We start from the raw sequence: 27,353 nt of genomic DNA on the forward strand, positions 1-27,353 counted from the left end.
GTGCGTGTGCGTGCATTCGTGTGTGAGTGCGTGAGTGTGAGTATCTTTTATTAAGGATGGCATGGGAAATGAACAAAATCATTTTTATTTACTTTTTTTTTTACAGCATGCAAGGAATAATGAGTATTTATATCTCAATATGTGTCACTTTTATCTATTTTTAAAAGCCATTAAAGCTAAGTTTTTTGTCATGACCAAGGTTATCTTACTCTGCAGTTATTAATACTGTATACGGTACCGTAGCGTGATACTGTCCTAAATGGAGTCTTGTGTGGACACCATGCAGTGTCTGAAATTTAACACTACATGTCGCCATTGTTCACTGTATTTTACAGTATTTATTGGCCTTAGTTTGTGTAACGTTGTACTGCGTGTTATCTGAACTGTCACACTAGAGGGCAGCATCAATCAGGAGATGATTTTAAATATAAATATATATATATATATATATATATATATATATATATATATATAAACAATGAAGTGTTCAGACCTTGCATATTTAGTAATATGTTGTTATGATCTATTTTACCGCAAGGCATTAATTGAGATACTATTAAACTGAATATATGAAAAGGCATCTTTTATATGTCACTTCCTATTGGGAGGTGGCTGTCCCAATCTCTAACTCCTAAATTTCAGTTAATGAAAAGAAAATGTAGAAGATTTTTGCCAATTTAAAAAATACTTAACTTTAATAGAACATTTTGGTTGCTTTTGAATGTATGGTGAAAGATTTACATCGATTTTGTAGATTTTTTTCAAATGAGAAGTTTTTATGTAAAAAAACCTGTCCCAACTTTTCATGTCACTACCGAAACACAAAGAGTATTTTTCTGTAGGCAGGGCTTGGTTTTAGTCACATACCCAGAAATTTCACCAGTAAAAGACATTACCTTCATGTTCATCACTGGGCACATTGTGAGTAATTAGTTGGCAGCATTATTATGTTATGTGCCCTCCAAAGTCTCAAAATCGGCATGTGGTTTTAAGGACCGTCACTACCGAACACCTCTTTTCGGCAATAAAATGAGCACTTTTGATTTTAATGCTAAATGTGCTGATTTCTATCTCAGTACACATGCTCAAAACTGTCTGTGGTAGCCATGTTGTGCTTAATATTGTTGAGTATTGTCAACAACTATCAGAAAACGTCACTACCGAAATGGTCACTACCGAAACGTTTCGGTAGTGACATAATGGTTTCGGTAGTGACAATATGATGTTTATTTTTGAATAAAGTAAGTTTTAAATAATATAAAACATAAATCCATGTGTCATACATAGATCTTTCTGATTTTAACTATATTCGATTCCATATTTGATCTTAATTTGAAGGGAAAAATAAAACCGAAACAGTCACTACCAAAACATACAGAAAGGCTTCGGTTGTGACTATGTGATGTTTATTTTTGAATAAATTAAGTTTTAAATAATATAAAACATAGGTACATATGTCATACATAGATCTCTCTGATTTTAACAATATTCTATTTCATATTTTATCACAGTTCAGAGGTCGTGGGTCCAATCCCGGCTCCGGCCTCCCTGTGTGGAGTTTGCATGTTCTCCCTGTGCCTGCGTGGGTTTTCTCCGGGTACTCCGGTTTCCTCCCACATTCCAAAAACATGTATGGTAAGTTGATTGGACACTCTAAATTGCCCCTAGGTGTGATTGTGAGTGCGGATGTTTGTTTGTCTCTGTGTGCCCTGCGATTGGCTGGCAACCAATTCAGGGTGTCCCCCGCCTACTGCCCGAAGACAGCTGGGCACCCTGAACTGCATGGTTAACAGCCAATCGCAGGGCACACATAGACGAAGAACCATTCACACTTACAATCACACCTAAGGACACTTTAGAGTGTTCCATTAACCTAATTGCATGTTTTTGGAATGTGGGAGGAAACAGTTGTATCCGGAGAAAAGCCACGCAGGCACATTGAGAACATGTAAGGAAGGCCTGAGGATTCAAACACAGGACCTCTGCACTGTGAGGTGGACGTGCTAACCACTCAGCTACCATGCTGCCGTACCACATCGTGTACGTAATAAAAAAACCATCATTCTTCTATTCCACTTTACCTCACAAGGATCACAGGAAAATTGGAGCCTGTCACTGCTGACTTTGTCTGAGAGGCCAGGTACACCCTGACCTGCTCACCAGTCACACATTAACACACATTTACAGCTAAGGACAATTTAGAGTCTTCAATGAAACTAGCATGCATTTTTCTGGAATGTGAGAAGAAGCCGGAGTACCAGCAGAAAATCCTACATAAGCACTAGGAGACCATGCAACCTCCATGCAATAAGGACGTACACCATATTTGAGTCTTTTGGTGTTTTTTTAATCAGAGTTAGACAACTCAGTCAATCACCTACTGAATCAAATCATTCAGCAACATCTTGATGAAATGGCATTAGTGTACACCGGAAGCACAAAGTCATTTTCTCCTTTATCTGTGTGTGGTATAAGTAAAAGTCAAGACAAAACTGATGAAATGAGGAACTTGTGAACCGCTCTTATGGAGAAGAATTTCTTGATTATCAGTCATATCACTGGGGAAAAAAAGCTAAAATCATTAACTTAGTTGAATTTGGAAAATGAATAGTAGAGGCTGAGGTCTTCAAACACAGAAAAAAAAAAACAACAGAAGGAAGGCATGAGTCAGAGAGTCCGCTCATTTTCGCTGTTGTGGTTTGACATGTTTCCTGTGACTGCTAAAAATGGTGCAGTGTGTGTTGTTCTCTGTAAGACTGTGAGAAGCGTGGGTTGAAAACCAACGGTTCATGTTGCACACACTGTCTGACTGTCACTACAGAAGAAATAATAACATCCCCTAAACAAAAACATATGCATTTGTTTTTCCCTTGCCAAACCAAAATAAAATGTTAAAATTTGGTCTCTAGTAGTTAAAATTCATTTTGTATTAAAATGCTGATTGGCGCGCCGACTTTTAAATGCAGAGGTTCCAAACCAACAAATTTGATGATATCAAAGACCTTTGAGCATAATCCACTGGTTTGAGTGTGTAAATCCTCAAGTCATGTACAAAGTGCTATTACATACACTGAAAAAATATCTGTATCCAAATACATTTTTAAAGTAGATGTATATTCTGCTTCTGGATTAGATCTGGATTCAGATGATTTTATTTTGTGCAACCACTTCACGAAATAAAATTGAGTAAATGATGCAATACATTTTTTTCTGTGTACCTGTCTTTCTAGGACACGGGGAGTATATAGTACTAATCTTCTTGAAAGAGTCAAAATGGTGAAATCAGTTTAAAGCACAAATAAACACCTAAATAATTTATTTTGATACATGTTAATAAAGATGATTATATTACTTATTTATCTTCAGCCCAAAAATATTTGAGCCCTCCACAAATCTTCCATTAGAACACAAATCTCTGCTCTGTAGTGACAATGTCACTCTCTTTTCACACTTCTTCTTTGAACAGAGGAGGTTGTCAAGTCTGACGTTATTTTAGTTTTGTTGTTTTGTGTTAAGGAAACACACTTCATAAATTTGTTCCCCCCTGCACCCACACAAATCGCCATCTGACAGCAGCACTTGGCTGAATGTCTTTAATGAAGTGAAACACAGGGTGTCTTAAAGTTCAGTTTTTTTTTTCATTCCTAATTAATTTGGAAAGAATTGAGAACAACATACTTAACCCTTAAAGTGGAAGTCAACGCATTTTTTTTTTCAAGAATATGTTATATGCAAGCCCACTAGTTGAAACAAGGCATTCTGATAAATATTGCGTTTGTGGAATAAGTGTTAATCCACTCGTTTTTAGCCATCTCCGGGGGCGGCCATTTTGTCTCTGTTGACTGAAAATGACATCACAACTGCTCACAATGACCAATCGCGGCTAAGATTCAGTAAACAGGTCAGCCGTGATTGGTCGTTGTGAGCACTTGTGATGTCATTTTCAGTCATGAGAAGACAAAATGGCCGCCCCCAGCGATGGCTAAAAACAAGGGCATTTTGCTGCTTCATTTATATTCCACAAACGCAAAATTAATCAGAATGCCATGTTTCAACTAGTGGGCGTGCTGGGAACATACTCTTGAAAAAAATAAGTTTGGGTTGACTTCCACTTTAAGGAGATTATTTAAATATCATACAATCGGTATTAGTGTCGGCCGCACTGTTCACACGTGGTTCTGCCATACAGTTTAGAAATCCGGGTTCGAATCTCCGCTCAGGCTTCCAGATGTCGATTGATTGGCAACCAGTCCAGGGAGTACCTCGGGCTCACCTGTGATGGATGGATGGATGGATGGATGGATGGATGGATGGATGGATGGATGAATGGATGGATGGATGGATGGATGGATGGATGGATGGATGGATGATGGATGGATGGATGGATGGATGGATGGATGGATTAATGGATGGATGCATGGATGTTATTAGAGCATCAGTATATGTGTCACTTCTGAATTCAGCTTGACCACTCGTTAATATTAGACCGATGTTTCCCAACCTTTATTGAGCAAAGGCACTTTATACACTCACTCGCTTGACACCACCAAACAGAAATGCAAAAAAAGGTATGTAGCATACTGAAATAATGACAATCTCGTCTCATTTTACTCACACTTGTACTAACTTTGTGTGAAATCTTAGCCTGTTTAGTTGAACACAAATCTGATATACACACAGGAAGCCAAAACTGTTGTATGAAAAAACACAGGTTCTCCCATTGGGTGGAAGAGCATTTAAAATTGTTCTACCTGTCATTTTGGGCCCTATTTCCAGGCCCAGCGTAAGTTTAACGTAAACCACGATCTAACAGTATGCATGGGTGAAGTTGACTTTTTGGGAATCTTTTCATAGTTTACGCATGGAAAATGGGGGTTTGCGCTGTTGTGGGGATGAATAAAGCCAACTTGCTTCCCCACCAATGGAAGCAGCTCCTCTCATTCCATTTAAATTGAGGCGCACACTCTACATGGATATAAACTAACTTACTAAACTGTATGCAGGATACCGATTAGCGCATAGTAGTGGTATAGTTTATAAAGAACTGCAATAAGATCTCCATGTGTGACAACCACCCCACCCATAGCAGTCACGTGGCAAGGGGGGGTGATTTTAAAATATAATAATACTAATAATCATAATAATGAAGTGCTCAATGAATTGATTTCAACAGTGACTTAAAGTACTCAATGCACACTGTTGTCATTTTTCTGTAGGAAATATGTTCACGTTCACCACACATGTCCGTGGAGCTCTGCTCTCGAGTCTGCCTGCTCTTCAATAAAATTCACCAAAATCACGTAACACCACCTGAACCAAAACAAGATCTGCTTTTAGCTGGTCGAAAGATTAGTCTACTTTCTCCCAACAAATTGTCATATGAGCTTGGGCCATATAAAAGAAAACACCCTCGGTCCACCTAAATGGCAACATGGGAATGGGAGGTCTGCCAAATTCCCAAACTTATTCAACTAAACTTGCTCCAGCACGAAAAACAAGATGCGCCGGTTTTTACGCCCAGGGCATGCACGTTGTCTTTGAAAATAGAGCCCAAACAAACACAATAAGCAAATGTCTGGAAAAGAAAAGAATGCTGAGGCACAAATGAGTGTAGCGCTAAGTGTGCGCTACGTGTGAGTGCAGGCCACAGGGTAATAGTACGGGAAAAAAACTGGCCAAGGGTGAGTGTGCACTCAGTTCCTGTTCCAAAACCACAATCTCATTTGTTTTATCTTCATCTGGCTGAACTTCTATTATAACGGAAAGCCACCCATTAAGTTCCACCTAAAGTGTTGATTTTAATTTGGACTGTGTTTGGTTAAGGTTTTGTGTTTTTCCCTTTTTAACACTGCTCATTGTCTCCAATTTCACCTTTTCTCCTTAACCAAGTCGTTTTCTGTTTTTCCCTGCAATTGTGTTCTTGAGTTGAATTCTATTTTTAAATTTAATGCCACAGCCGAATGCTTTTGCATTTACCCAAATCTTAGTTTTCACTTACAACTCATTACTCTAGTTTCCAGTTAAGTTTTTGTACTCTCAACTTGAAATCTGCCTTCATGTATGTTCTTAATCCTGCAAATGAAGTTAGGTTTTATTTAGATCTTAACCTGAGACTGCACTGACTGTGTTTTCTGTGACAGACAAATCCTGAAATAATATTCCCAAATTCATAGATGGGTATATTCTGGCAATTGGCCTAACATACTGTAAATGTAACGGTAACACACGTTCAACCGAGTTCTGCTTCACAACTTGCTTTCAGCTTTGTCACTATTTCTGCTTGAGAGCTATTGTCTAATTTTTAGATCAAACAAATGCCACTGGCCATTCTTTCAGGTTTTGTCTCGAAAACAATCATGAGAAGGGCACAATGCTAAAAACAGGCTCTAGGGGGGAAAAATACATGGTCTACGGGGTGTTCAAAGTTCTTTGTGCTTTAACTTGTATCCGGACACTACTAAGGAAAAACAGCATATGGGTGAAATAATTATTTGCAGCTGTAGTTCTAAAGAAGGTTATGAGCAAATAAAGCATTGAATAAACACTTCCATACATTGCATGAAAATGCACATGAACAGTTGAAGTTGTGCTGAGATGCTGAGGTTTTTTTGAACCACTCCAAAAAAGGAAGTTCATTGTAGCATTTTTTTTTAATGTTTTTAATTTGAAAAAATATATAATTGTTCATGAAGAAAAAAAAATGAAGAACTTGATGATCCTATGGTCAGGAAGTAGACAACTTATCCAGCACCATTCCTCTGGCAGAATAAGTATAACAAAAGTAGAATTTGTACCCCCTGTTGCAAATAGAAATTGACTCCTAATCTAAATCTAATCAATTCTAATCTAAAAATACTGTTTATATTTAATGTTTGGGTTTATTCAACTTGACGCTCCTTGGGTGGGTGTTTATGACATAATTACTATCCAGATGTTTGAGGGAGTTTTCTCAAAAGAGGAAGTAAGTTCAGAACCCGACTGCTGCCAAACCAGCACACTTGTAGTCGAGATTTGAGCATTCACTGGAACTGTTTCTTTTTGCTGGTGAAATTGTTTAACCATCTGAATAAAAACCGTAGTTATTTTCGCATTGGTGGAATGGAGACTGCCCTGACGTTGTGCACAGAAGCTTTGAATAGCCGTGTCAGGAAGTGATCTGGGCTGGAACGCAGCGGGACTGAGAGCTGCAATGACATACACAGAGGAGCTGCTCAACTGACGCTAAACTAGATGGGTGAGTTTCATTCAAAATTGCCATCTCATTTATCATAATAAGGACTTTTTATACTTTCATTTGTATGTACTTAAGTGCTTCTTGCTTATGAAGAAAATGTAAAAGATGAGAATCAATAGGCCTTTTTTCTGATATCTTAGATTATTATATAAATGTTGGGACCTCTTCCCAGGTCCCAATTATATCACTATAATGCATATGAAAACATTGTTGGAAAAAGGTATGACAGTATGTCCCATTTAGCAGACACCACTTTAAATACTACTTTTTGTTGTTGTTGTCAGTCACCCATTGTGCACATCGCAAGACTAGTCAGCTTTGATCTACCAATCAGATGATGAATACAATTATAACATTAAGCGAAGCCATTGCGAAGGAGAAAAGAGACACAAACTCTGTACCAGTATTGTCATGTGGTCCTTGGGGTCTACCTGGTCATGGTACGATTATGGGGTGGGTGTGCCCTGAGTTCCTCTTCTGGAACCAAAATATATATTTGTTTTCACCTTCCACCTTAAATGTTGGTTTTCTGATTTTCATTTGGACTGTGTTTGCTTGAGTTTTTTTTTTTATTTATTTATTTATTTTTTTATGTTATGCTGCTCATTGTTAGTTTCACTTTTCCTCGTTATCTAAGACTTCCCGTGTTCCGCCTTGCAATTGTGTTCTTTCCACTTCTTGTAAAGTGTAGCGCCAAAGGTTTTGGCACTTAATCAAATGTTGGCTTTCACTGTCTTACTGCTAACAATAGTTTCGTTTAACGTCTTTGTCAGAGCCTGATTGGTTTTGTCATAATTAGTGTGCATCATCAGAGGTACCGGCTCGACAACATCACTGAGCAATTACAACTTTCAAATGCCAAAGATATTAGCTGATGCTAATCCAACACAACTCAATGCAGCTCTGCTTACCATTTGGCTTTGACGTGATAGTTATTCACCCCTTTGCGGTCAGGCTAAAAATGAAACTACCAACATATACAGTCTATCCAAACTCAGCCACACATATACACATGTAATGGAAATCTAGTCGAAAGTGTGTTTTTACACGCTTATACAAGACAGATGTGTGACCACACCGGGCAACCAGGATAGCCACATCAGGTGTCTTCATATGAGAGTCATTTGAAATGGGCCACCCAGACACATACTGAAACAGTGAAGTTGCATGGATGCGTTTTTAACTCAAGGTCTCAGAGAAGGAAGGTCAGCTGAGTGCTGTTGACCTAAGCAGGATTTGCCCATAGTAACATTACAACCTGCTTGAGTTGACAAATGTTCATCTTTTATGGCATGTTGCATTTTGTTATGTTCCAAGTCAAGACGAATTGAAGTAGACAGTTAGTGAGCAGTGCAAATGGTAAGCAGTATACTGATGACAGTGTTGTGAGAAGAACATAGTGTGGGGGATAGTGGTAGGGACAGGCATACAACAATTCCTGGAAGGTGACCTATATATTCTCACCAGAGGTATCACCTATTTAGTATGTGTGGTTAATGGTGGAAATGTCACTGGCAGGATATCCAGACTCATCTTTAAAGATACATTTCGTTGTTGTCCTGTGAAAACACTTATGTACATTTTTAAAAAAATTTTTTAACATTTTTACATTAACGGAGTTTCCGCGTTACAGACATCCAATTTACATGACTTTTTTTTAAATGACAATTTTTTTTTCATAGGAAAGTGATGATTTGCTGCATCGCACTCAGTCTGTTTTAAAGCAACACGGCGTAAGTATTCGACCTGACTAGAATATTTTCATAACTCTTCTGATGAAACTTTTACATACAACTGGTTTAATGGTACCTTTGTCATGGCCTGAGGGGGTCTGTATTGCTTTTACTAGGCAACTTCGAGTAGGAAACCAAAAACCCAATCACAAAAAAACCCTAAAATGTGCTGACTGCTTTACAGCATATGTCACTCCGACCCCTTTCCCCATTACAAAGACAAAACATCATTATATTATATTTGGTTGGACACAATTACATTCACTACATCATTGCCATTCATCCTAAACACGGCCACTGGAAACAGGAATCAATTCGGTCCGAGCTCAGGATTTTACGACAGTACACTACGTGCTGGCCCGCTGGCGCGCATGGGAAATGTGGTTGACTTCACTCAAAGAGTGCTAAAAAAATTTTCATAGATTATGGTGACCAGCAGTGTTTCTCAATGTAGCCGCTGGTTACTATAGAAACCCGGCAGGGGCGTCCTAGCGCAACGTGCATAAGATTAAGAGCAGTCAAATTGCTAGTAGAAGTAGGTCGAAATTTGTGGGCGGAAACACAAACAGAAGCCTGTTTAAAATGATTGGCCTATCTGCCTATAGGCGATTACGATTTGGCCCAGCCAAACAAAAAGGTGGATAGTCGGATGGCGGGAGGGTACCCCGGCTGCAGATGGAAGGCGATAAACGGACCAGGAAATTTTAGGGAAATGCCCAGCTCTGCCATGGTAATGGAATATATACAGAATTAGGAAAAGTCAAGAGGCCGGGAGCATTTTATAGTATCTATGTAGGCAGAGTAATAACACAACAAAGTTTGAAAACAGTCAAAATGACTTCCCTTGTAGTCCCAGTGTTAAACGAGACTGAAAGTCAATAAATGAATCAGTTGTTGATAACTTTGAAAGCAGTTTGACAGTGTTGCTGACAGACAGGGTCTTGTGGTTTTGAGACTGCAGTGTATGTGTAAGTTACTGCAACAGGAAGTAGTCACACTCTCAAATGTCAGATATTTCGGTGTATCTGCTGTGTGTCTATTACCTACTATTACCTAGTACGTAATACTGACTGTAATTCAACATTGCTCACAGTTAGTTTTATGGGTATTTATTTGTTAAATTAGAAGAAAAATGTTTGCCTTTTCCTAACACTGCCCTACAGTAGTTGCATAGTTTTTGAAAATTAAAGATATGGTTGATAGAAAGACATAAACATTGGTTAATTAACAAAAGTGTGTTTCATGCTAAATAGGTCATTCGTGGTCTGATGTTTCCCTCACCTGAATTTCGTGCAGGCAGCGTGGGTTCAGACCCCACGCACTGACAGTACGAGCGTAAGTGTGAATGATTATGATCATATACTCATAGCACCATTTTATAGAGACAAACCATCATTTACAGACCCAAATGGTATATATAAACGTATTAGTACAACTGTATGTTCCCTGTGATTGACTGGCAACCATTGAGCTATCAAAGGTGACTTGGGTGAGTGACTCAAGGTCACAAGTCAGTGGCAGCACATACTGTATAGACAAGCAACCATGCACTCAGAGGTCATGGGTTCGATCCCGGCTCCGGCCTCCCTGTTTGGAGTTTGCATGTTCTCCTCGTGCCTGCGTGGGTTTTCTCCGGGTACTCCGGTTCCCTCCCACATTCCAAAAACATGCTTGGTAGGTTACTCTAAATTTCCCCTAGGTGTGATTGTGAGTGCGGATGTTTGTTTGTCTCTGTGTGCCCTGCGATTGGCTGGCAACCAATTCAGGGTGTCCCCCGCCTACTGCCCGAAGACAGCTGGGATAGGCTCCAGCACTCCCCGCCACCCTTGTGAGGATAAGCGGTATCGATAATGGATGGATGGGTGTTGTTAGCCAAGGTGCTGCCAACAATAATATTACATTGAATTTCTTTACACCGTTGTATTTTTAATTTGGAAGACTTTTGCACTTACAAGTAGGCTAAAATACAAATACAATATTTCTTGTCAGAGGCCGTCATTCTGTAGTTTCACTACTGTTCTGAGTGTTGCACTGCTTATTAACAACTCAGTTTTTGTGCTTTGCTGAGTCTAACATAGGTCTTGTCATTCATGCCCGCTTCCTTCAGCCTCGATCCTTTCTCACGTTCACTATAAAATTTCCATCACACTCAAGATGTTTGTCTGTTGGCAAGGTTCAGAGTCAGGAAGGAAGTTGGAAGTACTGCAGAGTGCAAAAGTCACATCAGACTGAATTTTTGTGAGATGTGATAAAGCATCATTGAGAAGCTTGCTGCCAGGAAAGGTATATTATTGTATCATCGGGAGAAACAAAACATAATCATCATTATACGGGTGAACTGTCAGTCACTTGTATTACACAACCACGTGTACTTTGGCTGCACAATATACTTCTGAGTTACTGGTGAGTTACCTAGGAACAGCTCTTTTAATTGACAGTAAATGTTCTGTCTGCAAAGGATGGAAAGTCCCCCCAGAGATCTCAGGTCCTTTGTGTCCGCATGAATGGCATGTTTATGTAGAGGTGTGGGTTCTTTCCGCGAACCAATCGCATTGTGGCTGACACAAGGCAGGAAGGAAAACGCTTCAGGCAGCTGACCAATCACAAGAAAAACCCTGCAGGAAACGACTGACAGAGTTTGAAGACTTCAAACCACCTCTGCAGAATTAAGGGAAACACACCTCATTGACCTTTTCTTCTTACTATGACCTTCTATATATCCTTCTAACCATACAGTCTATCTTCTTGTAACAATCGGCAACCTGGTCTGCTTTTTCCATCTCTTTTTCTCAAAACGGACTCCACCTACCCAACTCTTGCTCAATACAACTAGACATCCAACCTCCATTAAGCTACATGAGGCAAAAATAATGTACTGGGATTTGCGCTCATCGACATGTATGTTCCATCTGTGAGGAAGTCCTCTGTGCAGAGCTCCAAACAGAGTACCAGGATGTGTTTTCAGGAACAGAGGCATGTCATGTAAGTAGGGACCTTCCTGGTACTGTATGCCATTGTACACTTTTTTGCAATCTTAGGTAGAGTGTGTATATATATATATATATATATATATATATACCTCAGGTACCTCTGAATTGTGAGCTAAGTAAACACCTAGCTAAGTTTTCCAATCCAACAGCATTGTGTTTATTGTATTAAGTACACCTCTTGTTTCAGAGCTTATTGACATTTAGTGGAGCATCTCGAATATAAGCACTTGTACAATTTGGAATTTCTTCAAGACACGTGATGGAAATGAGGTCGCACATTCAGTATTGCAATCATGCAGGGTGCAGTTCAGCATCAACGAAGTACAGTAACTGTGAGAGTGTTTTGCATTTTCTTTTGCATAAAAAATGATGAGATATAAGATTGTTCAAGAAGTCAGCATGCATCATAGTTCTCAGTTCTGTGAGCAAATTTTGGTTATTTAGGATAAGTGCACCAACATTGTAAATTAGTTGTGGGAAATCAAGTGCAATATACTGAATTGAATAATATATGTTTGAGAAGTGGACATTGTTTTTGTGGCATGTGTTGTCACATGTCAGAAGGTTCAGTGAGCAAAGAAGCTGTTTCAGTCAAATTTTGATTATTTTACTCCTGATACTGTTAGCTGTTTGAGATAACACTGCCCAGTCAATTGTTGCTAGGCTAATGGTTTGTGTTGGAAATTGGGACATTTCCAGGAAGTGTTTTAGATTCGACCCTCTGTCAGTGGGGAAGATGGGCGTGAAATCTTATTTGTCTTCCTTGCATGTGTTCTTTCACTCTACCTCGTTATTTAATTCGATATGTAGTAATTTTTCATTTAATTTAACTGATGACAGTTTATTACAGTGTTAGGCATTATATCATTTCTCATAAATGTTTATATGCTATAGCTAGGTAGTCCGAGTGCATACCAACTTCAACTTTATTGATATATGTGCTTCCTTTTAACATCATCCATGCAATATAAAGAAAATACATGTTTGAAAGTGAGGCATTTCACTTGTCAGCTTGAGTTGAGTAGCTATCGTATGTTTTCAGTGAGAGGAAATAGTGTGGATAATCTTAAATGGTCAAATCGAAAGAGTTATGCTCATTTTTTATTCACTACATCCTCTTAGAGCAGGAAATGGCCTCGTCTGACGCCTAAATTCATTGGGGACACCTAAATTCATTGGGCAAAAAAAAAAAACAGAGAAACATACGCTTTCAATTTCACAATGAAATTTTCATTGTGACTCAATAAAATGGAACCTGCATTGGCATGGCATCGGCACGAAAATGAAGATGCACCCATTTTACGCCTCAGCGCTCGGGCGTTTTCTAAAAAACAGAACAAAACAATATTATTGTATTGCTTTGGGGGTTATTCCAAAAACGTCAGTGAAGACTCTAAATTACATTTCAGTATTAATGTGAGGGTTAATGTTACTGCACCATTATGTTTTAGTTTGGTCTGCTGCTTGTGGGTTGGATTTGCTGGAACTCGACTAAGGGGGGCAGGAAATCCAGCCTTCCAGTTGATAAACAGAAGGAGAACCCAGACCTCTGCCAGACTGAGATGATGATAGTGGTGGCGTTCGCACCACAGAACAAACCACACATATCATCTCTATGTCTTCTTTCAGCCACTCCACCCTGATGATTGATTGGCTTTTCATCTTTATCTGCATTTCATTTCAGTCTCTATTAGACTGCCATGCCTATCATTCCTGAGGGTTGACTCACTCTTTCACTTTTAGCCAAAAAGTTGTCAGCATTTCAAATTTCAAAGATGACTCATACTCTAACTACGTTCTCGGTACATTTTAAACTGGATTTAAGGCTTTAAATCGCAACGATTTAGTCATGCTCAATAGATTTATTTCTATAAACACAGAGCGATCAAGTGACGTTATAAACAATGTGCTCTTTGATGCTGGTGGGTGATAGTTCCCATAGAAAATGAAGTGGAATACCTTGTTTCAGACAAATAAGTAACAACTTAATCATTGTGAAGCTGATAAAACAAATTTAGTGTGCCACTCACCCTTTTAAGACACCTGAAGGTATTTGCAATGTGATATGCCAGCTAGTGGTGCTTTAGTGACCATGTAATTAGCACCTGTATGGTAAAAAAAAAAAAAAAAAAAGGAAAAATAAGTAATAATGAATTAATTAATATTAATACTACTACTACAACTACTCTAAATAATAATTCTAATAATAAACTTTAAAAAATATCAATATAATTCATATCTAATGATTGTATGTCTCTTCTTGTACTGTATGAGTTGAGTTCTACTTCTGCTTCTATGGTTATCATCTCACTTTTCCTACTTACCCTTCAATTATGCTATCAAAAAAAAAAAAGCAAAACACAATTATTGAGTTACTCATCCAGATTTGCTAATAATGTATTACGTAATGTCACATATGATGGAGTGAACTCCTTCTTTTGTTTGACTGCTGTTGTCTTAATGAAGGTTACTAAGTCAGGGGTCCTTTTTCCTCCGAAGGCATACAGAAAAATGGAATGATGCAAGGGCCACTTTGAATTTCTTCGACTTTAAATTATTATCAATTCATTACTTATTATTCATAGTTATTGAACATGCTGACATTAATCAATGAACCACTTACATATATGTTTAAAAAATGTTAGACTTGACTGTATGTTCTATGACTCCCATAGGTAAAATCTATGATAATATTACACAAACTCACATACATGTGGTTTAATACCATCATATCATAATATGACATTTTAAGAATGAATTGCAGCACATTGAATCAAATATTTTTAAAGTTCTGTACTGTGACAGCAAAAGGGAGTAAATGCTTTCATTCTTAGGCTACACACACATCATCACATAATCACCCACCCTCCATCCTCTGGGGTCTGCTGATAAACTGGAAGTTGCCCGTAAACACATTTGAGGATGAAGGGCTTGACTCGGGATGTTTATTTTAACACATGCACTCGCCAGACACATACACACACACATACATGAGCCAACCTGAAACCTCAGCTGAACAACTCTGGCCATGAATATTTGCTGTTTGAACTCAGATTGTTTGTGTGCTGAAGGCAGGGCACTATCTCAGTTTAGGTGTGTGAGGGAGGGCACGCATGAGAAAAGTTTTCCAGTAAGAGAGAAATTTAACTATGTCAACACCATGAGAGGAAGAGGAAAGGCAGAAGGAGTCTAGTGGCCCGTCCATTAAACGGTCCCGCCATAGAGCTGCTGCCAGCGTTGGCGTACACGGCGGTTCCATCTACTGTCTATCTACTGAAAGACAGCAACGCAGTGAAGAGCATCAACACAAGGTTTGACAGGAGGTAGGAAGCAAACAGAACAGGCCACATGGTGCAAAGAATGTGTTATCTCATTGCTTGTGGCATTCAGATGGCGCAAAGAAGGATGCGCCAACCACACTGCAGCTGACATTTAATGTTTTTCAGAAGTCATCACATTTACAAGTGTGTATAATGGTTTGATAGAAAGAATGGATTTGAATGTGGCACCAGTAAGTTTTTATTGCACTTGGTTTTGTTCGGCGCAATGGACATATGTTTGACCACAATCACCAAATGTTTAAAATTGGACTTTTATCCATGCCTTAGCCTGATACGTTATCCCGAGCCACACTGCATGTTTACAGAGTAGCAATATATATTTGAGCTCTTCTTTCTCAGACTCAGAATAATAAGTGCACATTCTTTTAGTAGTTTTAGTAAATGTCTTAAATTCTTCAGTTTGTGTGTGTGTATGTTTTTTTTTCTTTGCATTTAATTATTTTGTTTGTAAACACCTATAAATGTTGTATTTTTAGTTATGTGAAGCAGAGTGTATGAAATGTGCTGTATCAATAAATCTGCCTCGCCTTGCCCTAAAATTGAAGAAAATTAATTAGGTCATGTTTATTGCAGATAGGATGGGGATTTGATTAAATTAGTTCAATCAACTCTAGGGAAAAATAACAGTGAGGTGAATAATTATTCTGTATTCCTGTTTTGGCGTCAGTTTTGTGTTAAATAGACGAATCCTGCCTGGGGGAACCATAGGGGAGGTCTTTGTGAATGAAGCTAGTCTTCAACATCTACTAATTGAAATGCTGACTACTGTTTAAATTGTTGAAATGACTCATCAAAAATGGTACATTATGATCATTTTACTTGTGATTTGTGTTAGTCAGTTACACTTGTTTACATTGAATTTGTTTGGCCATCGTTTTAAGAACATGATTTTGTTTGCACCAGGAGTCAACAGTTATCAGAATATCTGCCTGTGTTTGTGTGGCTTCCCAAAAAAGGACATACATTGCCATCTGCTGACCAATTTTGTCCGAGCACACATTGCTGATTGCAAGAACTCTTGCTCCATCGTTGTATATCTTTAAACATGAGCAGAAGGGGTGTGCTTACTGGCTGCTGCACTAGTTAAAATGTTCCTTTAGTTACTATGATTTGTCTTTGTGTCTTCCTTTTTCTACCAAACTGTGGCTGACTTTCCTTGTCACTTTTCCTCATCTTCCCCTTTCCTGTCATGCAGAACCATGTCATCTCTGGAGGTGTGTTGGCCAGTGCCAATGCGAGCCATTGGAGCACAGAACCTCCTCACTATGCCCGGAGGAGTTTCTATAGCAGGATACCTCCACAAGAAAGGAGCCAGCCAGTTTAGTCTCATGAGATGTGAGTAATTATTGACAAAACCTTTTTATTTTTTTTTCACAATGAATCCAATTTGTGGATATAAATGTGGAGATGTTGCGGGTGACGAGGCAGGAGTCAAAATGAGTTGAATCACCAGTTTACTCTCCACTTTACAAAAACGGTTGATAATGGCTCCATCGGTGTATCTGTTATACTTGCATTCGTAACATAGGCACCGGAGACACTCCTTCTAACGCGGAACCAGGAGTCTCTACTCATCATCCGCAACCGAAAATCATGTCGCACTCACCTCCCCTAAAGGTACTTTAGTTAATCATCCTTATCCAATTATTGTGGGTCTCTGACTCTGTGCACTTGAATGCCCAGCATTGTGCAGAGATGACCGAAATTCCCAAGCATGGGCACGAAAACGAAGACGTGCTAGCATTTCCGACGTTTATGGAAAGAGAGCCCCATGTGGCATGGTTGGCCCTTGGTGATATCACAAAATAGTGTTGCATTAGCAGTGTCAAACACCAAAGGTCCTATTTTCGTTCCTAGCGCAAGTTGAGTACAAAACGCAGTCTAACTGCACATGGGTGGAGTTTTCTTTCTTTTGGGATTTCGTTACACCTTGCACAGGTATAATTGGGTGTCAAGGGGCATCCGCGCCAATGGGCACCTCTGTGGGATAGAATGTAGCTTTTTTCGGAGCTATTGTAGCGTGTCTGTCATTTGCATTTAGAATTAGGGCCGTCTGAACACAGTCTGCCATGCTTGACATTGCAGAAACAGAAATAGACTCGCTGGGTTCCGTGCATGACATTGGCAGGTAAACTGCAAGATCTCCCCTTGCGGATGATGCGCATGTGACGTGGGTAATTGGAGACTGCCATAATTGCACCCACAACTGTTCAAGTAACTATACAGCATTTTCACATTTACAAAGCAAATACAATGCAACGAAACATGTCCTCTAACAACAACCTGTTTTATTGCTAGAGAGTTCCGATAACATTATTATTTTGTGAAGGTAAAATTACATAAACAGCTCTTGTTGTTGACCAAAACATATGATCAAGTGTGCTAATGTCGACCTAAAACCTGCACTTGTGGACCTAATGTGACCAGTGAGTGAATATGTTTTGCTTTTCTTTCAGGGCCATTGAGGTACATCATTGTCCACAAGGGCTGTGTGTACTACTTTAGAAGTAGTACGTCTCCTGCACCACAGGGAGCATTCTCTCTAAATGGTTACAATAGGTCAGCAGCAGATTTCTCTTTTTTGTGAATTTTGTCCTTATACAGAACTGCTAAGATTTGTATCTGACTTTTTAAAAATGTATTTAATTCTACGCTGTGATCATCCCCTCCCACAGAGTGATGAGAGCAGCAGAGGAGACAACATCTAACAATGTTTTTCCATTTAAGATGATCCACTTTAGTAAAAAACACAGGACGTGGTTTTTCTCTGCAGCAAGTGAAGATGAGAGGAGGGTAGGAACAATCACACCCACACATTAGAGCTGTAGAATACTGTAGTTGGGAGTAAGGGTTGAACTAGGTACACCAATATAACATGCACATTATATTTTATGCTGTAATACAGAAATGGATGCGATCCTTGCGACGGGAGATTGATCATTATAATGACAGAAAAGAGTCCCAGATTCCAAGGTAAGCCTATTAAACCCATTCAAATTCTCCAAAACATTTTTGTGTTCCATTTGCTTTCTACATATAATTATTTAGTGATAACATTGTCTTTGTTGCCATAGTGACTCGGATTCAGATGCAGACAGTTTCTATGGGACCATCGAGAGGCCTTTGGATATTAAACACCCAATCAATAATGCAGACACTGGTAAGACATGCAGAGGAAATTGATTTTGGATTAATTTGCCACTGAGCTACCCGATGGTCCTGCAAGTAGATTACGCTGAGGATGATGATGATGAAGCTGACGAAGACTATCTGAAGCCAGACGGTGACAGTTTTCCAACTTCTACAAGTAAGCACAACACCAACACGCTCGTGTCCTCATTATATACCAAGTATAAATCAAGGTACAGTACTGGAGTCATTGATGTGATGTGATGTGATGTGATATTAAATGCAGAGCTATTCATTTATTAAATTTATTGTTTAATGTTTTGGTTTAGTGTATAATAGGTGCAGAAATTAACTGTGTCATACTGAGAGGCGTTCAGTTGACAAAAGCATTAGAGTTCCCCCACATACCGGTATTTGAAAATGTACTCCAAGCAGTCACATATGAACCTATGATTTTTGTGCCTATAGGCCAAATCCTTGTAGCAAAGTACTGCTTTGATGCCATCTTGTGGCATCTTTGTGTAAAAGACAGAGTGTCCGCATCAGAGTGCATCTATCCTATTTTCCGCTGTTGATAATGTTTGATAGTATTATTTTTCTCTCAACAATTGATATACTAATCCATCTATTGTACAAAATATGCTCTCACATGAATGCACACGGGCGGCACGGTGGGCGACTGGTTAGCACGTCCGTCTCTGAGTTCAGAGGTCGTGGTTTCGATCCCGGCTCCGGCCTCCCTGTGTGGAGTTTGCATGTTCTCCCCGTGCCTGTGTGGGTTTTCTCCGGGTACTCCGGTTCCCTCCCACATTTCAAAAACATGCATGGTAAGTTGATTGGACTCTCTAAATTGTCCCTAGGTATGATTGTGAGTGCGGATGTTTGTCTTTGTGTGCCCTGCGATTGGCTGGCAACCAATTCAGGGTGTCCCCTGCCTACTGCCCGAAGACAGCTGGGATAGGCTCCAGCACGCCCCGCGACCCTTGTGAGGAGAAGCGGTATCGATAATGGATGGATGGATGAATGCACCCCCCCCCCCCCCCCCACACACACACACACACACGCCTATACATAAAACACATTCAACATTGAGCGTTTTAAACAGGTATGCCATGGCGGGCATTGTGAGGTAAATTAAACACATGGCTTAGTTTTAAAAGAGTGGGTGGCAAGTGTGGGCATGCACTTTCCTGTAAGTGGTGTGTGATGGTGTCCTTCCATTCAGCTAGTTTTGTCTTTTCGCGTTATGTCAACTGGTCCTTTTATTTTATGGCGCATTGTGCACCTGTGGGCGGAATAAACGTTTCTCAGAGTGCGGGATGAATTTTTGCACATTTCCATGATGGCGACAAAGGTCTGGCCAAGTTTGAAGGCAGTCAACTCAATTAGCATTGGCATCAGATGCATGTCGTACAGTACTTTGACAGGATGTGACGCGACCATACGCAAATGAACAACATGGGTTTATTCTTGTTTTATGTTTATGTCACTGTTAGTGGCTTAAATGAATTGATTTATAAGTAGATTAAAAACGTTAGGTTTGGCATAACATTGCAACACTGCAGAGGGCAATGACAACGGGGGCACATTCAACTATTTAATGCAGACACTGCAAGGATGTAGGTTAAAGTGAGTTGAAGAGCTTCATGAAGTGCTTTGCCGCCATCCATCGGAAATTATAAATCTTTTTAGGAAATGCATCAATTGCAAAAATCCACTATTTTTGCTCTTCACAGTACAGCTCATTCCCTATCCCTAGTGAATACTGTATTGTGTCTGGATATTTTTGTTTTATTCTTTAAAGAAAGCTTTAAATGGTATACATTTGAATATATATGCATTGCCATGACTTGAAAGGTTTGAGTAATATACTAGCACTCATAATCAGACTAAATTGAACTGTCTCTTGACTTTGGATGCAATTTCAAAATAAAATTAAATGGGAGGTCAACCCAAACATATTGTTTTCAAGAATATGTTCTATGAAACAAGGCATTCTGATAAATATTGCGTTGAGCCCTGAGCAGTTGTGATGTCACTTTCAGTCGACAGAAGTGATAAAATGGCCGTCCCCCGAGATGGCTAAAAGCGGATTTTGCTGCTTAACTCATATTCCACAAACGCAATATTAATCAGTATGTCTTGTCTCAGGTAGTGGAACTGCACAGAATATATTCTGGAAAAAGGGTTGGGTTGACTTCGCTGTAAACGAAAAAACTGAGTGTCAAAAACTGATTGAATATGTTGGTTTTACTTCCAGGTCGACCCACTGGGCCTCCACCTTCTTACCCCCCTCCTCCCGTTCCATTGATACCTCAGCGACATCTAGGATCCTGTTTAGACATCCATCGAGACCCGCCACCTCCAGTCCCATCACATAACAAATTCCAAACCAACGCAAACCTAAAAAAACCCCTGCCCTTGATACCCCCTCCCATTCTGAAGGATCCAAATAAAGATCCACTTTCTCCTCCCCTATGTGGTGCCCAGCTGCACAATCACCCATCTACTATCCCGCCACCGCTTCCTCCACCCAATCCACAGCGACCCCAAAGAAGCAGGATGCAGTTTATGGTTGGGCTCGGGACTGACAGAAAACACCAGAGGCCTGCATTGACTGTTTCAGTCAAATCCCCCGCCATCTTGCCCATCTCTGACCAGCGGGAAACCAGGATGATAGCCAGTGATTCAAATCATTGTTCTCGTGATGCTGTAAGCAACCTGTCCCCTGTCAACAACCACCGCAGCAAGCCAAGCCGACTAGTGACCACTGCTGTAAATACTGAAGGCCCAATTCCGAAACCTCGAATGCAACACCCCCTGTTGCCGACTCAGGCACCCTCCGGCTGCCCACCGGCACCCTGCCAGCCACCTCGATCGCCACTTCTTCAAACTTTATTGCACAAGAGTACAAATGCACCAAAACCTACATCAGTCAAGCCTCCACTGCCTTTAACCAAGCCCAGGCAGCCAGGCACGCCCCTTCAGTAAGTTTCACTCGTATACACATTGTGACTCAACTCATTTCATGGAAAGCGGCAGATTGGCAGATATAATTAGTAAATACTTTTTCAGAAAAAATCAAGCTCTTTATTGTCACTCTCAGCTAAGGGTTACTGTAAAATGAATCATAAAGGAAAGATAATTACAAATTGTATAATTAAAGAAATCACACATAGCTTCGGCTATACTGTACCTGAACGCAGATATACAATGGGAAACTGTAGAGAAACTGCTAACAATTAGCATCTACGTGCTGATAAACGCAAATGCTGCTCGAACACATGTAGACAGACCATTTAACAAGACTCACAGGCATATAGTCCTAAGTATGTCCATAAATATTTGGAAATTGACATAATTTTCAGCATTCAAGCTCTGTACAACACCACAATGGATTTGAAATGAAACAATCAAGATTTTCATGAAGTGCAGACTCTGAGCTTGAATGTGAGGGTATTTACATCCAAATCAGGTGAATGGTATAGGAATTACAACACATTTTATACAATACATACTTTGTGGTACACGGTAAATAAACTAATGGTAAAGAACGGCAGACAGCAAGATTAGACAAAACTTGGCTTTAAAAGCCCTTCTCTGTAATATTGTGCGCCTGCATGTTGTGTGGGGAACCAAAAAACAACTACACAAGTCGAGGGAGAACATGCTAATAACACAGAAAGATCCAAGACGAGATATGAACCCACCAATCAGCTCACCTGCTTACTGTACTGCTCTGTAACACCGCTCCAGCTTCTTCTCATTATTTCACACCAAAAAAAAAAAAAGGGATGCTGTGCTGTCTTGTTTAAACTAAACCGCATTCTGATGGAAGCAGTCCTGCTATGTATAATATATTTTCCCACCAGAAGAGCAGCCCCAGAAGGTCAAAGTTTCCGTTCATTGGGAGACAAGACTGTTCAGGAGCTCAAGAAGAAACAAGACTTGACCAAGTGCACTGAAGGAGACGTTTATGATGAGGATTATGATAATGTAAGAAAGATTGGAATCAAGCTACATTAACATGATTTATTTCCAATAATGATACTTGAATTACTGTGAACATGATCAAAACATCACACCATATGAAATAAGATCACTCAGGTCCACCCTGTTGATGACACTGGATTATTATGTCACATCAAGTAATGAAACCCTTATTTAAAACATACTTACCAAATTAATTCATACTTAATAACTTATTTTCTTATTCATCTTATTTTCCCCCCATTTATTTAACCCTTATTTACCCAGTTAGGCAACTGAGAACAGGATCACATTTGTAATGCTGAGCTGGCAGAAGAGGAAAACAAAACAAAACAAAACAAAACAAAACAAAACAAAACAACAAATTCTTAAATTATACTCACATTCAAACATTGACACATCTTAATGCAGTGTCATCATGCTAAACCCATATACAAACTGAAGCTGGTGCAAACATGTTTGTTTTATTTGCAGATGCATCTGCCAGACTCCGTTTTCGTTGACTCGACGGAAACCAGCTTTGTAGAGAAGTATGACACTGATATTTTGAATCATACTTGTGCTGCTAGAGCTAGACTATTGATTAATATTGATATACCTTCTCTTTAGTAGCACACTACTTTCCTGAGGATATTCTTTGATTCTTCCATGATTGTAAACTTAACGTAAAAGACTTAGTATCGCTGTATTTGTTCATACAAATATGCTTTCACTGCTAAAAGTTGGTGACATTTGCTCCTGCAGATTATTTAAGGAAAGCTCCGCCATTCCGCAAGATGGCCTTTATGCCATTAGAAACTCTGGAACCAAAACCTCCAAGGTAAAAAAAACAAACCAAAAAAAAAACAACAACAGTTGAAAAACAGTTTTCAACACCCGCTTTTAGCCATCACAGGGGGCGGCCATTTTGTCACTTCTGTAAACTGAAGATGACATCACAGTGTCCCAGGGCTCAGATAACAACCAATCATGGCTCAGCTTCAGAAAACAGTGAGCAGTGATTGGTCATTACCTGAGCCCTGAGTAGTTGTGATGTCATTTTCAGTCGATAGAAGTGACAAAATGGCCACCCCCGGAGATGGCTAAAAACGTGTGTATTAACTCTTACTCCACAAACGCAATATTTATCAGAATGCCTTATTTCAACTAGTGGGCCTGCATAGAATATAGTCGTGAAAAAATATGTTTCTGTTGCCTTCCCCTTTAACAAATATATTAATGTGTTCAGGTGCTGGTGGTTTGGGATGTCAGCGTAGAAAAAGCCAGAAACTACCGGTTGTTTGAAGAGGTACACTAAATTGCTTTTACATCAATATAAAACGTGAGATTCCACACTGAAACTTCACACTGTGAAATGTAATTTACTCTTTAAAACACAGGCTGACCAGGTGTTTCTGGACACCGATGTGACCTTCCCCACTCTTTCAGCCCTGATCGAACACTACTACAGCCATCCTCTTCCTCACCAGGGCTCCCTTTGCCTGCAGAAACCTTACTCAAAATAAGCACCACGTTAACCAAGAGCGAGAACTTGCAATGTTGAAAAGCTGATTACCATGGAGGCAAACCTGCTTTAAATTCAGGATTGAATCATTGCCATGCATAGTGAGCTAAATATCACTCTCTTTACTTGGGGTCACACAACTGCTGTAATGTGAGTAATTAAAAAATCGTGGGAAATGCTTGGATCAAAATAGCACTTTAAAATGTGGTATTATAAGTATTAGAATGGCTGACATGTTATCTTGTCACTAGTTAAATATTCTGTGACACTCAAGCAGAGACAACAAAACAAGATGAAAATGTGTCATCGCAAAAGGCAAGCCAACTCCCAGGAGCAACATTCATTAGTGTGGCGGGTAAATGTGAAATTGTGTCTTGTGTTTTCATAAACAGTATTTCACCGAATCTTCCTGTTTAGGAATGTCATCTCTTCGTCTATACCAGAGAAAAATGTCTATGTGTCTGTGCGTACAATTTTCTTTTAAATTTAAGAACCTGACAATGGCTTGCTAGCGCTGTCACAGAAGGGGCCATTTTTATACATATTTCAAATTTCAATGCTGATCATCACTCTATATTTATATTTACTGTCCATGATGTATGTTGAGATTTAAAACAGTGCATGTAAATGTAAATACGAAGATATTTTCTAATATACTGTAAATAAGATGAAACCGTATAAAACGGGCCTGCTGTTGTATTTTGTTTTTCAAAACAAGTTACTGAAATAAAGTAAAAATCATAGACTTGGATGCTGTCCCTCTCTAAGAAAAACTGCCAAATATTCATTGAGTAATTCGTATTTTCTAAAAACACAAGTGTTCGGTTTGTTAGTTGTTTCTCAGGAACAGACACAAATATGTTTGCATATTCACATTAAGCAATTATTGTGTTGATGTGGCAAAAAAAACACACAGTATATATTTCATTATTTGAGCTCAGAGTCAAAAATGATGCCCAGGTTCTTCACACATTCTGAGGGTTTTAAATGTTGTAGTTTTGGTAAAAGTTTCTCTCTCTGACCTTCAGGGCAGATAACTAAAACATCAGTTTTGTCCTGATTGAGCTGTAGGAAATTCTCTGCCATCCATGACTTAATATCTAAAACGCAATTTAAAAGGGTATCAATGGGTCCTGTGTCAACAGAAGGCACATTGATATACAGATGTGTGTCATGAGCATAGCTGTGGAAGCCAATGCCGTGTCTCGTGATGACGTCCCCAAGGGGAAGCATATAAAGATTAAAAAGTGTTGGGCCTAAAATTGAACCTTGGAGAACCCCACATTTAATTGCATGGCTTTTGGAGGAACAAGTATCCATACTTATTAAGAAACATCGGTCTGTGAGATAGGAATAAAACCTGTTAAAAACAGTACCAGAGATGCCCACTAAGTTTTTAAGTTTATCTAATCAAATTTGGTGATCTACTGTACCAAAAGCAGCGCTTAGATCCAGTAGCACCAAGACTGGGAGTTTTTTCGCATCTGCAATGCACCTGATATCATTTAAAATCCTTAAAATTGTATATAGTTGTGTTCTCATACTGTTTGTAGTCACGATACTCCTTTGTGGTATTCCTAACACAATTTGTTTTTAAAATATTCAAGTATAGTATACAATGTAACTGCCTGTGACATGATATTAACTGGTATCCTTCTACCTATATTGAGCATCGAGAAGACGGTTAGAGCTAGGATGCCTCTTGGACGCCTCCCTGGTGAGGTTTTTTGGGCTCTTCTCACCGGATAACCGAATAACCCCAGGACATGCTGGATAGACGATGGGATCTAGTTCCATGCCCAGTGCAAGTCCAGCATGAAGCGCAGCCTAAATCAGTGCGGTTCTAGTATTTTCCTAGATACACTGAGCTTGACACAGTTAAAAACCTGCCTTTTTGCACTGTTGCTGGCATGAACACAGCCGACTTGATTCACCGCCAATCACAGCGACTTTTCTTATTCCCTTTAAACGCAGTGCGCGAGAGGCGCAGAGTCCTTTACATGGCAGAAGAAGAAACTGATAAGACAGTGCGTTTACCAGGAACTGCAAGCAGACCTCTACTGGCTGATGATGTAAAGTTGCCCATGGAAATCACAGCTCTGTGAAGTGGGCACTTGGAGACCATCTTCCACCCAATCGTTAGTCTCCGTTAATACCGGCACCAAAACTTAGATGTGATTCAAGCAGGTGTAAATTATTATTTTAAAAAATTATTAGGCAAATATGGGTCCCTGTTCATCCAAATAAGGCTGTATATGTGTCACCAAACCAGTACGGAGATGTTTCCAGATGACTGCAGCCATAAAGTGTCGCTGTCTGTGGTGCTGAAATGTTTAAATGTATAGGTATAGGTACTGTATAGGTTTTTTAATGCCATATTGCACCTGTCTAATTGTATAAGTAGTTTCCCATATGAAATAGGCTTGGTTCATCGTGAAAGGGTTGTTACATTATCTGACATCACTAGGTCCTCTAAGATCTAAATGCAAGATGAATTTGCCCATAATGGTTGATTAGATGTTACATATTACAGACTGAGGCAATGTCTGGCATATATGTTGACATAATTGCTCTTGAATTATGTGAATCAAGATGTTAAATTTGGGGAAGGGTTGATCTATGATGTGTTGAACATTTGGAAATGCTTAATGTGCAGACAAAATTCATACAGATACTGAAGCGCTATGTCTGAATGGAAGAGAGACAGTAGACTGACTTGATCTTCATCTGAGTGAAAACGTCTAACGAGGTGTTGATCAGTCAACAGTATTAATCAATAAGAAATACTTTAGATTAATGCTTTTGTCTCTGGATTTGCATCTACTCCCATGTGCTGTGTGGGTTCTGTTCAATCACTCTCAACTTGCCATTGTATTTTTCATTTTTCTTGACAAAGGTGGCCTCCCGTCCATCAGATAAGAAAGATGAATAATATCTCTCTGGTGTTGTTGTGCTGGTTATCCTATGTATGACACCATGCGTCAGTGTTAAAGTACAATGCAACTGTATAATCATTTTTGCATACTTTTTTATTTCAAGTCCAAGAATGTTATTTAGTAATTTAATGATGGAGGACATATTTTTGCATATGATTCTTGCATTAAAGCATCATCTGTGAGTGACTGCACCAACTCAATGTCTCATGTATTGCTGTATTCCATTGGGTTGCTTTGTGCTTTGCACTGCAGTGAGAAAATAATGCATTATTGATGGACTATACTTCAAAGTCAATTGTCATATTGGTTGGACATATTTGCAGCTTTTCTGCCTTTGCAGTGTTCTCACATCGTTAAAAGCATTACGCACACTACTGTGAAGCTATCAATTTGAAAAGAGACAACTCTAACACAAATATATTGGACTAAGATTTTCAAAGGCGATTGATATCCAAGTGGTCACCATTTCTGGCAGATGTCCCAAAATTCTGTTGAA

General features: G+C 39.3%; 1 protein-coding gene across 7 annotated transcripts; it reads left to right on the forward strand.

Annotated features, from left to right (window-relative positions):
- Positions 1–6,986: 6,986 nt before the first annotated feature.
- On the forward strand, positions 6,987–24,672 carry sh3bp2 (SH3-domain binding protein 2). 7 transcript variants are annotated; one of them, XM_086054261.1, is made up of 14 exons: positions 6,987–7,234; positions 8,917–8,967; positions 16,494–16,633; positions 17,755–17,857; positions 17,974–18,091; positions 18,204–18,271; positions 18,373–18,458; positions 18,525–18,605; positions 20,688–21,414; positions 22,300–22,423; positions 22,892–22,947; positions 23,162–23,237; positions 23,646–23,705; positions 23,797–24,672. In XM_086054261.1, exons 3-14 carry the CDS (start codon positions 16,498–16,500, stop codon positions 23,920–23,922), a joined length of 1,761 nt encoding a protein of 586 aa, XP_085910387.1. In that variant the 5' UTR covers positions 6,987–7,234; positions 8,917–8,967; positions 16,494–16,497; the 3' UTR covers positions 23,923–24,672. The 7 variants fall into 7 exon arrangements, with proteins under 7 accessions (XP_085910387.1, XP_085910386.1, XP_085910383.1 ...); XM_086054260.1 differs by lacking the exon at positions 8,917–8,967; XM_086054257.1 differs by lacking the exons at positions 6,987–7,234; positions 8,917–8,967 and adding an exon at positions 11,670–11,949.
- The last annotated feature ends 2,681 nt before the right edge of the window (positions 24,673–27,353 follow it).

This window comes from Filicampus tigris, chromosome 15 (assembly GCF_054856515.1).
Source record: "Filicampus tigris isolate MCC_2025a chromosome 15, RoL_Ftig_1.0, whole genome shotgun sequence".
NCBI classification, from domain to species: domain Eukaryota; kingdom Metazoa; phylum Chordata; class Actinopteri; order Syngnathiformes; family Syngnathidae; genus Filicampus; species Filicampus tigris.

What these genes read in the sequence shown, in the direction of transcription:
- sh3bp2 (XM_086054257.1), top strand. Translation starts at nt 11,864, where the DNA reads ATGTATGTTCCATCTGTGAGGAAGTCCTCTGTGCAGAGCTCCAAACAG. An exon ending in AATCAATAATGCAGACACTG is followed by an intron (nt 18,459 to 18,524) that starts GTAAGACATGCA and finishes TGGTCCTGCAAG; the next exon opens with TAGATTACGCTGAGGATGAT. An exon ending in ACTACCGGTTGTTTGAAGAG is followed by an intron (nt 23,706 to 23,796) that starts GTACACTAAATT and finishes TTTAAAACACAG; the next exon opens with GCTGACCAGGTGTTTCTGGA.